A 14,493-nucleotide genomic window follows, 5' to 3' on the forward strand; every position below is an offset into this window, starting at 1 on the left:
CGCCCCGCCCCCGGCCCATTACCGGGGCGCGCCGAGGGGCCGCTGGGGAGGGGGAGGAGGAGCCGCGCGAGGGGCCGGGGTGGGGGGAGCGCTGAGATCCGCGCTGGCTGTTCGCCGGTCTCTAGGTGGTGCCAATTCTGGGGCCTAGGCATTTTCCCTCCCTTTATTTTTTTGGGGGGGGTTTCCTTTCTCCAGTGCCTTTGATTAGGCCGTCCGTGGCCGTGGCGAGGAGTTGAGAAAAGCGGAAAGAAGCGAGGCAGAGCTCACACCCCCAGACCCCCAGCTCCGCCGAGCCGCCGGGGGAGGGGGCGGAGGAGCCGAGCCAGGCAGTCGCCCGGCGGCGACTTGAGAGTGGCGCGCGGGAGGAGCGGCAGCCGCCGGCTTCCCTTTTTTCTGCTGCTTCTTCCCTCTCCCCGCGGAGGGGGTGGGGAGCGGGAGCCCGAGAGGGGCAGGCAAAGCACAGAACGCCCCCGAGGCAGCCAGCGAGGGCGCGGGCACCGATGGCTTCGCTGTACCAGAGGTTCACGGGCAAGATCAACACCTCGCGCTCCTTCCCGGCGCCCCCCGAGGCCAGCCACCTCCTGGGCGGCCAGGGGCCGGAGGAGGACGGCGCGGGGCCCAAGCCCCTCGGAGCCCCGGCGGCCGCGGCGGCGCCCCGGGAGCGCGGCGGAGGCGGCAGCGGCGCGGGTGGCCGGCCCCGGTTCCAGTACCAGGCGCGGAGCGATGGTGACGACGAGGACGTAAGAGCATCTTGGTGGGTGGGGGGAGGCGCGTCCGCTCCGCATCTCCGCATCTCCCAGGGTCGGGGTCGCCCTCCTGCCTCCCCTCCCCTCCTCTCCTGCCTCCGCGGAGCAGATTCGCTCCTCAGCGCAGATCTCGGTCACCGCCGTCCCAGAGCGGGTCTCGGTCTGCAGCGGCGGCGGCCAGGAGTTGGTGCTTGAGAGAGCAGCGTCTGTGGGGTTGTGCTGCTGGGATGTGGGATGGCTGGGGGATGTCACTGGGTGTGTGAATGTCTGTGGTTACTGTAGGTTGTTATGCTTCCTAAGGCGAGAATTCAGTCTGTGCTTACAACTTGATTTTCCTTCCTTCCTTCCTTCCTTCCTTCCTTCCTTCCTTCCTTCCTTCCTTCCTTCCTTCCTTCCTTCCTTCCTTCCCTCCTTCCCTCCCTCCCTCCCTCCCTCCCTCCCTTCCTTCCCTCCCTTCCTTCATTCCTTCATCCTTTTTTTTTCCCCCCTGCTTTGAGACTGGGGAAGAAAAATCCCAGGCTTCCCACCTGTCAATGGAATCTATGCATTGTGCCCTTCTCAACCTCCCCCACGCTGTCCCTTTGCTCAAATGGCCTCTACTTCTCACCTCTCCAGGACACTTTCCCCTCCAGTGCTGATAGTGTTGGTGGTGATTTCCTTTTTGGCGGGGGGCACGAAACACTAGCATCTGAGGCCCAGCGTCCTGTCCCAGGGCCCAGCACAATTTTTGCTGATGGGAGTCAGGTCCTGCCTGTCTCCCATGCTTAGCCTTGGACTAGCAGCTCTACCTTAGACCTGCTTTAGGAGAAAACTTCTTAGGGAGCATGTTTTCTACTCTTCTTCGGGCTGGAAGCCTGGTTCAAAGGTTGGATTTGCATATCACCTTAGTAACTGATGACTCAGTCAGGACACTAGCGGGCAGCTTAGATGGATGAATCCAGCCACCTCTGTTGATCCCTTCCAGCTATTCCAAGGGCCAGGGAGGACCACAGAGAGAGGCAACTGCCTGCTGAGATGTTCTCTTCCTGGGGAAAAGAGAAAAATCCCAGACAAGCTCTCGGATTGGCAGGCAGAGCTGTCCTGGCTGCTGTAGAGCCTGTAGAGATATGCAGGGTGTGTTGGCTTGTGGAACCCCCTGCGTGTACCTTTGAGCAGTTTCCTGTCTGGGGGCACCTGGGCACAGGTCCTCATACAAGCCTCAGATAGCCTACCCTGACATACCCAGGGCAGTACATGTCCCTGCACTGAGCAGACAGTTGTGCTCATTGCCTTGGGTCACACTGCTTCACCATTTGGGTTTTCTTTAATAGTGCAAGGTTGGGGGGCGGGTGTTGAGAGCTTTCACAGGGACAATTCTGAAAAATCTGAGGTTTTGTTGTTGTTGCTGGTCGTTTTTGTTTTATGAATGGAAGATGTGAAGACAGGGATGATGAAAGTTTGTGGGAAGTGCAGTTTGTGTGTGTACACACACACACACACACACACACACACCCCACAGCTTGTATCAGATCTTGCATGACATTTTCTTATTTTCTTTTGGATCCTTTCCAGGCTCCCCTGGTTACATAGATAGCGAGGGGAGAGCTGTCCCTCACTTCACTGGGTCAGGTCCTAAGGGAAATGCATGGATTCTTCAGACATCTGGTTCAGGGAACTAGAAGTCTTTGAGGAGGGGTTTTATTGGGGTTGGTGAAAAATTCTGGGGGATTAAACTATTGAGAATCTTGGGGAAGACAATTGAACTGCAATGCAGACAGAAATTATGCACTTTTTGCCTTAAGTCTGACTTTAAACTGTGGAATTGTGTTATGCTTGGAGAACAATGCAGTTTCCCTATCACAGGCTCTAGGTGTCGCTAGGAGAAAGGAAAGGCAACAGGTTCTGAATTTCATTTCAGATGATCTCCACCCATCTCTCTCCTTTTTCCCCCTTCTATCTTAGTTTGGAGCATATAGTTCCAGTTCCTTTTTTTTTGGTTTGATATATGCCTAGAACTGTTTCTCAGATAAGCAAAGGGTTGAACTGAGGAACAAATTAGGGATCTGACATTTGCAAATGATTTCTGCTGATGTGGCTCTGACTTAAGTGTATCTGACTTAAATTCAGGAAGCCCTGACATCAGTGTTTTTTCCTGAAAAATACAGAAGAGTGTGTGTGTGTGTGTGTGTGTGTGTGTTATTATGTAGGTGTGGGTACAAACATAGTGTACATGCATATATTGTCCTTATGAAATACATACATATATATGTATTTAAAATGTCTGATCAAATCAATGACAGAGCTTAATGTGGCATCAACTTCTTGAAAACTTTGTGTGCTTTTCTCAGAAATGGCTTTTCAGAACTGGAAAAGTTATGTCTAAAAATTTACAAAGGATAGATGTACATATTAAATCACTTTTCCTTCAGGAACAATAACTGCCTTTTGTTTAAGAGATACCCGTTTAAAAAGATAGTAGATGTAAAAACTGCTTTTCTTATACCAGCTCTTGTCAAGATTAGAGAATTTAGAGCCATCATTTTGCTACCCAAATGTAAACCAGAAGATGTGCAGCTAATTAGGAATGCATTGCACATTATTCTTTGCCTGTTGGCGCGACCTTTTAAAACACTGCTATCAGCAGTTTGGGAGGGCCCCATTGCTGGGGCGGGGAACTGTCCGACGTGCTGAAGCATTCTCTGCCGCGGAGCCCCTCTGTCTTTTGGGAGCGCAGCGTTGCTAGGATGAGAGCTGTCGGAGGTTCTGAAACACCCTGGGGCTGGCGGCTTCACTGCCCTTCTATGGCTTGTCAGTAAGGGAAAGCTGTTCCATGGTACAGAAACAGCTTTCACGCCTTGGTCACCGAGACAGTGATAAACAGCATGCCTTTAAAATCCAGTGGGCTTTGTGCCTCCTTCCATCCAAAATGGGGGAAATAACTAGTATTGCATTGCCCATCTGCACAAACTACACATGTAAGGGAACTCCTGTCCCCCCTTCCCAGAGCCCCAGAAAAGCCTGCTTTGGTTGGGTCAGTTCTAAGACGTGAAGTTTAGCTCTGAAATAGAGATAAAGCTAGAATATCTTTTCTATTGAAGTTTCCTCATCAATCTTAAATTTATTTAAATATAAAGTCAATTACTTGGACAACCCCTCTGAGGAATCAATAGCTATTTTGATTAAAATTATTTTGTAGGTTTAAAAATAAGTTGACTCTTAAAGGAAATGTTGCTAGAAGTGACTTTTAATAGAATTTAGTAATTTCCAATAGCAATTAGCTGTGACTGATTTTAAAATACTGGACTTTGTGCCTCCTCTGCTTGAGTGGTTCTGTTCTATTTTTTAAAGGACTTTAGAGGCCTTGGGCGGTAATCTTGTTGAGGTTACATTAGTATGTTCCTGTATTCCTCATTTTTGGTGACACATGATTTCCTAACAACACAAATCCGATGACAACAGGATTTTAAATCAGCAAATTGGCTGAATCAGGCCCTGAGCAACGAGCCCCTGCTTATGATGTCTGTCAGCCTGACAGGGCCAATTTCATCACGCTGCATCTTTGGCGTGATGGTTGTTCTTCAGCAACCAGACCATCTTTCCCTTCACCTTGGTTTTTCATTGGTATAATGTCAATGTCCTGTGAATTTCTTCTTGGTATTTATCAACTTTAATGTTTTAAGTAGCTTGGCTCCACAGATAGGTTTGTTTACCTTATTACTTTCTTCTCCAATTTTCATTTTTTAAATATTGAATTTCGCATTATTTCCCTAATATACGAGAAAAATGCTAAAACTTTCAACTGTCTACTTGATCCCATTATTCTCATGACTGATTTGACAATGCTTAGTGTCCTCACCTACAGATATCACAGGGTCGTTTGGAGCTTTAACTTGAGGAGACAGGTAGAATTCCCATTTCACTCCTCATAATGATAGTGCCTACGAAGTGAGTGCTATTACATGCTGAGCACTGAAATTCATTCAGTTTCAGTGAATATGTTGTTGCCAGTACTAATAATATTATCCCTTAATCTTTCTCCACCAGTTCTCCCTTCTTCTCTGCCTACAAAGGGAAACGAAGACCATCTTCACTGGTCTGTTTTGCCAACTCCGGCTACAGTCCTGTTTTTCTTTCTTCTATTACAATTCAACTTCTCAATCAAGTTGTCTACAATGGATTCCACTAACAAGCCATCGACAGTCCTCTTTTCCTTGTCTAGCTCGGTGGCAGACTTAGGTTCTTACTGTTCTCACTGCAGAAACTGCCCACAAAATGTCATCGGCATTCTCTAAGTAACTTGATGTAATGCCCTGTGTGGTGCCTCTTTAGTCCTTGTTGTTACAGCTTCTGCTCTTGGGAACCAACCACCACCCTGCACTTCCAACATTTGCGTCACATGTTTTTCACAGTGCTGCTGGAATTCATGCCCTACCTCTTTCTTTCTGAGGTTGTCTTTCATTATCTTCTACATTATAGAATCCTACATATTCTATCTCTTTCATTTTCTCATACCCTTAATGTGAGATCGTGGGAGAACCTACATTCCCATAGTTTGGTTTCCACTATTCTATTTTTTACCTTTCATACTTTCTAAAGATAAATTAGATCTCAGATAAACTAGAATGAAGGTAAAGGGAGCCAAGTATACCCTACAGTGTCTGTGTTAGAAGATGACTAAGTAGCTTTCTTTTCTAATATACATTCCCTAGCATTTCTTTTGAAGATATTGTGCTTTTCTGTTTTACAGAATTGTAGAATTGAAAGGACCTTGGTGAGCACCATCTTGATCTCTCTTCCAAGCTTTTGTTCTACATGTCAAGCAACTAGACACTAGATTGTTTTTGTGATGGTGACAAGATAGATACATGGAATATACCCCTAACATTCCCCCTCTATTTATGTCTGCATATTCTAGAAACCTTTCCTCCTAACCTCTTTATTTGTAGTGGTAGGATCGCCATCCTTCCATCTCCTAGCATGACATACAATGTATGTAATTATATACAAATGACATTTGCTCAATATTTTTATTTCTTTTTTGTTACATTAAGTATTTCACTAGATAAGCTTTGAGGTCCCCTTTTGAGTTTAATGCCATATAAAACTATATCCTAGCACCCTGCTGGAGACAGTACTTGTTCTCCTGAAAAGTTTAGTTTTTGCACTTCAGAGCATATTTTAAATGCATAGGAATGGTTTGCCACATAAAATAGTCTCTCTGTAGGTGTTTTGGTAAAGCGAATAATCCCTGAAGTTTTGAAAATATAATTCTGTATCTATAAAGAATTTGCTGAAATTATAATACATCTATAACAAGATTATATAAGATTTTGCTTACTGTCTCAACACAGAGAATGTACTCATAAGTAGGAAATTGTCTAGATTGAAGAAGTAAAACTAGTAACATAAGCAAAGTCAGTGCTAGCTGAATGATGGGTGAAGCCGAATATAGCATCGAAAATACCTTACCTCCGCATCACAGCTTGTATTTTTTTTTTAAAGATTTATTTATTTGAGAGAGCGAGAATGAGAGAGAGAGAGTACATGAGAGGGGGGAGGGTTAGAGGGAGAAGCAGGCTCCTCGCCGAGCAGGCAGCCCGATGCGGGACTCGATCCCGGGACTCCAGGATCATGACCTGAGCCGAAGGCAGTCGCTTAACCAACTGAGCCACCCAGGCGCCCCCACAGCTTGTATTTTTTAAGGCACCACTAGATACACCTCATTCTGTCTTCAGAGTTACCTTGTCTAAGGAGGAAAACCCTAACTGACAAAGAGCTAATCTGTTGGCTTGAAAAACTAATAAGGGTAAACCTAATTACTTTTCAATTGCATGAGTCAGTTGTCAACTGTGAATGAAGCAAACAAATATCAGTGTGTTAATAAGCCTTTGGTCTCTAGAGCCAGTCACAAAAGTATGTGTTTGCTTAAAGCCCAAGTTGTTTGTGGAAAGTGAGCTTTATCCCTTTACCATGGATTTGAGTCCTGTGTAGCAGTAAGACATTTTGAGGTGGGCATGGAAGCCTACTTTATATGGCATGCTTTCTTCTTTTTTAATTTTTTTTTTAGTGCTGCCAGCACACACTTTTATTTTATTTTATTTTTTAAAGATTTTATTTATTTATTTGACAGAGAGAGACACAGCGGGAGAGGGAACACAAGCAGGGGGAGTGGGAGAGGGAGAAGCAGGCTTCCCGCTGAGCAGGGAGCCTGATGCGGGGCTCGATCCCAGGACCCTTAGATCATGACCTGAGCTGAAGGCAGATGCTTAACAACTGAGCCACCCAGGCACCCCAGCACACACTTTTAAATAATTTACTTGTATAAGTTACCTGTAGATTGAAGGAAGTCTGAAGCATTAGAATAACATAATATTAATTTATATTTTTGACAATGGAATCAACTCATTTTCCTACATGAGATTAATATTCTAATGTCACTGTGTAGACAGGAATTTCTCTAGATGTCGGCTTTGGACATTTTTTCTCCATAAAATAGAGCTTTTTAATTTTTTACCTAAAGCTTTTTCTTCAGTAGAGTCAGAATGATTAATGAGTTTAATTTTTGCAAGCAACTGGCAGGAGTTGCTGAGTAAGATGTACATGCTGATTCTATATAACCCTGTTCCTTTTAATTACTCTGATGATAACAATGCATTTATCAACTGAATGCGGAATGCCTCTCTGCAATATACAATATTGATCCCTTTCATAGAGCATTGCCTATAAAAATAATATGTACAGTAATCCTCTCGAAATTAAATTCTGCTTAATAAATTTAGTGTTAAGGGCACTGACTGCCCATGTGCCATGGTATGATTTGCTTTCATTTTAAGCATGTGGGTTTGATTTTATGTACAAGTCAAAAAAAAAAAGGTGGGGGGAGTGAAAACCACTCAGCCTTCCTGGTTAATGACTTTTGGGACATTTATCTTTAGAATGATCTAGCATTGTGAAATTATCTGAAATAGAACATTTTAAAATTTGATAACCTCTAATTTTACAAATGAGAAGACTACAGGTAACTATGTGAATAGTATTTGGCAAATCATTTGTGTTCTCTGGACCTCAGAGGAACTCAGCCTCCCATTCTCCCCTGTGCTCTTCTCAGTATACTCTGCGGTACCATAATTGAGTGGAGGAATTAACTTAATTATATCACTGAGTTTAAAAAGTATGAACATTATGAAATCTAACAGTCTAAATTAATTTGGTTCCAAATGGATGTGCTAATTGCCACAGGGAAAAACCATTTGGCCACCGTAGTGTAAGATTTTGCCCTGACTTGGTTTCCCCAATAGTTTTATTTTTTCCCTCTGTGTCTTTCTTGCTGCTTTTCCAGCAGCAACCAGATCTATTTGGAGCACTGGATATGTTCAATTTTGCCCCACGAGTGAGAAAGAAATAGATTCAGATGTAACTTTACAGGAAGCCTGGAAGCCAGTAAGGCCTGTAAGGTGCAGATGGGGTGAAAACCCTGCTTCCCGGAGTTGGAGCCTCTTGGGTGGCGGTGAAGCAAGCAGCAGGTGCTGGGGACGGATGGCAGTGATCAGAACTCGTAAGGTTGCCTGGAGGAAGGGAGGCTCCTGTAGCTACAAATGCAACATTCTCAGGGCCCAACACAGGGCTGAACTTGAAAAATGACAAACTTCCTTTCACTCACCCTGCATATGTAGATAAACGGCTTGAAGGCGTTAAGATCATCCCAGCAATATGCCTCATAGTAGGGAAACACACACTTTTTTTTTTTTTTTTAATTCGGGAGGAACTTAAGGATTTCCTGGGGCATCACAGTTGTTGTAATAATGTGTAAACTTCCTATGTGTAAACTTCAATGTGTAAACGTCCTATAGCACTCCGATTTCATTTGATATCAACTCGTACCTTGGATAATTTTGGGTCAATCTTAACGTGCTTATGTTAAAAAAAAAAAGTGGAATAGGGCATATAGGCATCTTCCCCAATTTGGAGCTGAGAAGACCAATTAATTTTTTCTATTTCCTGCTGTTTACTGTTTGGGAAGATTTATTTTAAAGACAGAACTACTGGAATTCATCCAGCAGCTTTCATGGATCAATGGGATCTTTGTGGTGTGGGCCGTGACATGTTTATATGATTGTGTGTATCCACCATACTTTATACATTGTATCCCTGATGTATTTAAGATGGCATCAGCCAGTGGGGGAGGGGGTGAGTAAGTGAGCAGTGGGTGGGAAGAACCACAAATAAGGGGCATCCTATAAGGAGAGGAGGGGGCACAGCAGAAATTAAAGGAGGGAAAACACCAGCGTCCAGTCTCCCTAATCATTTTCCCCAGTACATTCAATTTTCTAAACTTTATTCAGACCTTTCATATGCCTCATGCAAAATCCCATTAAAAAAATAAAAACAAGAAAAATGAGAAACCTTTATAAAAGTTTTGAGAGGTGAAGTTATCTTTTTGTAAGACCTTTTAGAGTTGCAGGTTGTTCACGGCCCCACAACAGAGCCCACCCCAGTGTGAATGGCTCCAATTACTAGAAATACATTTCTTTCCAATTTTTTTACGTGAGCAATCATCTGATTTATAAAAATATGCAACAAAATGTTACAAAATATAAATTTCAAAACAACATCAAAGAGTGAGTGTATTTAGGGACGCCTGGGTGGCTCTCTCGGTTGGGCGTCTGCCTTCAGCTCAGGTCATGATCCCAGAGTCCTGGGATCGAGTTCTTCATCGGGCTCCTTGCTCAGCAGGGAGCTTGCTTCTCCCTCTGCCTACAGCTCCCCCTGCTTGTGCCCGGCTCCCCCTTTGACAAATAAATAAATAACATCTTAAAAAGAGTGAGTGAGTGTATTTAGCCATACTCGTCTCATAACAGAGCAAGTGGATGGAATAATTCATGCTGAAGCAGATGGTATATGAACTGGCAACAGAAAAAGTTGGTAAAAGCAGAGGAACTCTTAACTTTTAAGAATTAGAACCAAGGGGCCGCATAATCATCTGACATCAGCTCATTGTTGTATCTATGTTTAGAAGGGTACATGACGGGAACTCCAGGGATCTTCCAGATCTTCATTTAAGGTCCTGGTCAAGGTAACCTGACCACAAGGTAACACTTATGCTGAGTTACTCTCTGTCCTAAGCAGTCATCTGTATGGGTTCTTTTGTGTGTGCACAGTAATTGCTCAAATCTTGGATCCTTGGCAATCCTTAGAGCCACCCAATCCATTTGCACCAATTTCTCAGTTTCAGCCATTACACCATCAGTGATACAAGGGATACAGTTGGCAGTCAGACGGTCTGTCATTGACTGTACTAAGTGAGGTTTGGCTTTAATGGAAAAGTTGATAAAGTTGGTATCAGCCAGGATATGGTGAGGTGGGCCCGGTGGTGTGTTATATTGCAAGAATAAGCAGGAAGGATGTTGAGGGATTTTTCTTTCCTTGATTGTTATCTTTCTATTTTGTTTTTTTTTTTAATAAAGATTTTATTTATTTATTTGAGAGAGAGAATGAGAGAGAGCATGAGAAGGGGGAGGGTCAGAGGGAGAAGCAGACTCCCTGCTGAGCAGGGAGCCCGATGCGGGACTCGATCCAGGGACTCCAGGATCATGACCTGAGCTGAAGGCAGTCACTTAACCGACTGAGCCACCCAGGAGCCCTCTATTTTGGGTTTTAATCTAATCTTCTCTCTAAGCGTCTGATCTCGGAGACTAAGCATTCACTTCACGGTTGCATACTTTGTTGCTTTCCTGTGTTCACGCCGCTTCACGCCGCACTCTTGTTTCTTCTGGAGATGCATTTCCTGATCTGTGCTTACCTGGAGCTTCTGCTCACCGATCCTCATCGCCATAGCTTCTGAGAGAAGACAGAGCTGCCCTCACATTTCTGCAGTTGACGGAGCCATGTGGTCCCGTCTTCCTTCTCCTTCTGCTCATGCCTCAAAGATGACTTTCCTCTCTGCCCACCTTTACAGGTCCTCTCAGGAATCTTCATGGGGGGGATTGCTGTAGTTTTCTAGGACACTTAGGCTACAGTATAAATACCTAGCTACTTCCCCAGGTGAGCTCTTACATCCTCTTTATCATGCTCATCCTATCTTTTCCCATTTGCAAATGTCTGCTCTCCGTGGCCAAGCATGAGGGAGTGTGAACTGCTGAATCCCAAGTGAGCGCCCCCGTTAGCAGCTCCACACTTGCCTTCCCTCCCACTCCAGTGCATGCCTCCAACAATGACAGCCCGTCAGGAGCAGGGGCTCACCTAAAGCGTACATGAGGATAATGGTTTGGTGGACGGATGGCTAGGAGACGCCACTGGGTGGGAGTGGAGGAACGGAGCAGAGAAGTCAGGTTGGGTTAGATTTCCTCAAACTGGCACTCAAGCTGGGTGTTGGAAGAGGCCTGGCTTCTCCCGTGGGTGAGCGTCGGGGTCATCGGGGCAGCTCTGCGGTATTTCCGGGTCTCGTGCCCCCCCCCGGGGGGATTGTGCTCCTCTGTGCCCTGAGTGCGGCGTGGCTGTGCTTTACTTGGGCTGAGCAAACGGGGGTGGCAGTGCATGCGGCACTTGCAAGTGGAACCCTTAAGAGCCAGCATCGGAGTCGCTGTGCCCTCGCCTTCCTTCTGCCATGGAAACAAGCAGTATTTCAGTAGCAGCTGTTCAGTGGGAATGATACAAACTCTGGTGTGTAAACCACAGAGATGATGTTACTACAGCATAACCTAGCTGGAGCTGACGAGTACAGCGGGATGAACGTTAACGCGGATGGCTTACCCATCATTATGTCTGGGCCTCGATTCCACCATCAGCTCGGGCAGGTCCAACACTCGCTAAACGTGTCAGGAAGTCTCACTCTGCCTTCGCGTCTCTCACTATAATGTTTAGTCCTCAAAGACACTGAATTGGAGGACAGCAGGTGTTGGAAGGCATGAGTCTCACCCGTTCTGTCACTTACTTTATTTGGGGGGGCAAGTGGGACCAGTTCCCTGAAAGACAGGGGCCCATGCTGGTGGTGTGTGGGGGTCGGGGGTGGAGGGACGGAGCAGTAGGAGGGGTGCTTAGGTAGGTCTCTAGATAGCCATGGCGGAAGCCAGCGTTGGCTTGCAGGATGTTGCTAAGGGTGAGCCTCCGAGTCGAGGCTCTGGGCCTTTGGCGGGAAACCCTTTAAGTCAGAGAAGTAGCAGCTCGCACAGGGAGGCTTTGAAGGTTCCCGGTGTGGAGAGCAGTCTCAGTCCCTGAGTCTGTCCTCCGTGTATGCTGTGCTCTTCCATCTTCGTGGATTCAGGACGAGGTTATTTGCACTGAGGGAACTGAAAGGTCTCGTATCTGAATAATAGGAAATGTCAGCAAAAACATCTAGCTTTCGCCTCACACGCTTTCTCCCCAATCAGCATCCTGCTGATGACCAGTAGTTACTCTCCGTTTTGTGTGTGGAAACGTGTCATGGATTTCTCTTCCTTTTTTCTGGGTTTTTAGTTCTTCTCAAATTCAGCCCCCAAATGACTGGTTATCTATTAAGGGGAGAGGGGGATGCCCTGGGAGACAGGGGTGCCGTTTCTATGGAAACGGGAGCTGGCGGTGATGAGCAGGGCCGTCTGGCTTCCTTGTGCGGCTGGCCTTACTGAACACTCAGTCACCGCTGTGCTTCCTCCTTGCTGACCTGTGGCTCCGCGCGATCATATGAATCAGCGGAGCCTTTGTTTCTGCAGGTACAAGGAGAGCACCTGAGCAGAATCCCAGTGTTCCTGCGCCTGCCTCCCCATGCTCTTTCTGGCCATGTCACCTCTGTTCCTTTATTTCACCACAGCTGAGGAGAGAGCAGTCCTACTCTTAAAGCCTTTTACTGCACCTGGGGTTGATCGCAGTGTCTCTGAAGCAGGAGGGGACCTTGAGCCGTCATTTCTGGCCCTCCCCTCAGGGTCAACCACTTCCTCTTACAGGCACTATTTTCCTACTTTAATGGACTCCCGGGGAAGGTTTCCCCATCATCATCCGAGATCTGCTTCCTCTTGCCCGCCCAGTTCATGGTCAGCAAGCCAAGCCCGTTACCGTCTGCACTGACCTCGCTAGGACGGCTGCTCTCAGCATCCCCTGCCCCATGTGACAGCCACCGGCCACTCTGTGCTGGGAAGCCTGCAAGGGCTTCTCACTTCTCTCGGGATAAAAGCCAAGTTTCCTACAATGACTGAGGGGCCCACGGCGCTGTGCCCTCCCCACTCTCACCCTGCAGCCTCCACACTGGCCGCTCTGTCTGCTGGAACGTTGCGCCCAGGTGTCCTTCAAGGCTTTGCTGCGGTGTTAGTCTCAGTGACGTCTACACTGCCCACCCTATTTAAAATTGCAATTCACCCCACCCATCACTCCTGATAATCCCCCCCTTCGAATGGAAGGTATTTATCACCTTCCAGCATATTATATAATTTTCTTTTTTATGCCTGTTTTATTTTTGCCCCCCCCCCCCCCCGCCCCCATCAGAATGTTGGCTGAACTCGTATGAGGATTTTTGGCTGATTTGTTCTCCGATGCATCCGGGCACCCAGTGCAGTGCCTACTACATCCGAGATTCTCAGTGACTGTCGAACAATGAGTGAATGAGTGGTATCCTACCTGAAAAGTCTCTCTTTGCTTCTGTCTGAATAATCAGGTTCCTTTAATCCTGTTCTCAAAACGTCTTTTGGAATTGAGAGGTTCTATTCGTGCTCTGAACCTTGTACGTGGCTGTTTACAATGGTCTGCAAATAGATTCTCTCCTTTTCAGGATTTCGTTTATTGTTTGCTTCTGAACAGCCTCTTTCTGATGGTCCAACTTAAGTCTACAGTTGAGAAGATAAAACAGTTATTAGGGAAACAGTAGGATTTACTTTGGGAAGACCTGCTTAAAATGTCAGTATTTAGCATTGGTACTATTTTGTCTGAATTTAAAAATAAGTATGAGTTAAATATAAATTTTCTATGTATGACTGTTCTTGCTGACTTTTTTTGTGGTTATCCGCAAAAGTAGTAGAAAAGAAGGTCCCATCTGGGAAAATGCGGATCTTTGAGAAGAGAGACCTCTACATATAAGAATATGGTAAGCTGTTTTTGATTAGAATTGTATTACCTAATTCTCAACTTAAGTGAAAGAGAAAGACCACAGCTCCCTTTTCCATGACACTGTGACCATCTCTCTAATCTGGGAGCTGGAAAGTCACATGAGAGTGTTTTTGAACTGTGTGTCCTTAGAACAATACTAAAGTTCCCAGACCAAAATGCTCAGTTTTTGCCAGAAAAACGATTCCTGGATTCTGTAATCTATTGGAAACTGCCTGGGGCTCTTAGCTTCCTACAGCGCCCATTTTTATAATACAGTCAGGACTTGTCTGGCAGTTAGGAGGTGGTGAAGACAGGAGACTGAACCCCCTGTTTGATCCTGACTTAGCTCTGCTCCGCCAGGCTGAGTGGCCTGGCTGGTGGCCCTCCCCTCCAGCCCTGGCTCAAGGCTGCACTGAGACACTTGGATTCAAGTCTCTGTAGACAAATTGTGCAAAATGAAGATTTGCGATTCTCGTTCCTGTCACCAGACGGGGTTGGCGTGTAAGTATGTGTTGTGAGTGCTCTTGAATCCACAGCAAACTGGGCTGAGCTGTTTAACAACAGCAAGGAAGGCACACCGGCCATCCCCTTGGGATATGGCCTGTGTCCCGGGCACACTTTAAAGGGGTCATCAGAGACCTGCAGGAAGGCTGCATCCTTCATCCAAAGACACGCTAATAAGCATGTGTCATTCTGGAGGCGTCAGATGGTGCCAAAGTGC

General features: G+C 46.1%; 1 protein-coding gene and 1 pseudogene across 1 annotated transcript in view; one reads left to right on the plus strand and one right to left on the minus strand.

Moving 5' to 3' along the window:
* Positions 1-500: 500 nt before the first annotated feature.
* Positions 501-14,493, plus strand: part of DPP6 (dipeptidyl peptidase like 6) — a 694,644-nt gene continuing 680,651 nt past the window's right edge. The window contains exon 1 of the mRNA XM_021692851.2: positions 501-740. Within this exon, the coding sequence (XP_021548526.1) occupies positions 501-740 (240 nt within the window). The remainder of the gene's footprint in view (positions 741-14,493) is intronic.
* On the minus strand, positions 9,680-10,551 carry LOC110582956 (annotated as a pseudogene).

Source organism: Neomonachus schauinslandi, chromosome 12, assembly GCF_002201575.2.
Source record: "Neomonachus schauinslandi chromosome 12, ASM220157v2, whole genome shotgun sequence".
Lineage (NCBI taxonomy): Eukaryota > Metazoa > Chordata > Mammalia > Carnivora > Phocidae > Neomonachus > Neomonachus schauinslandi.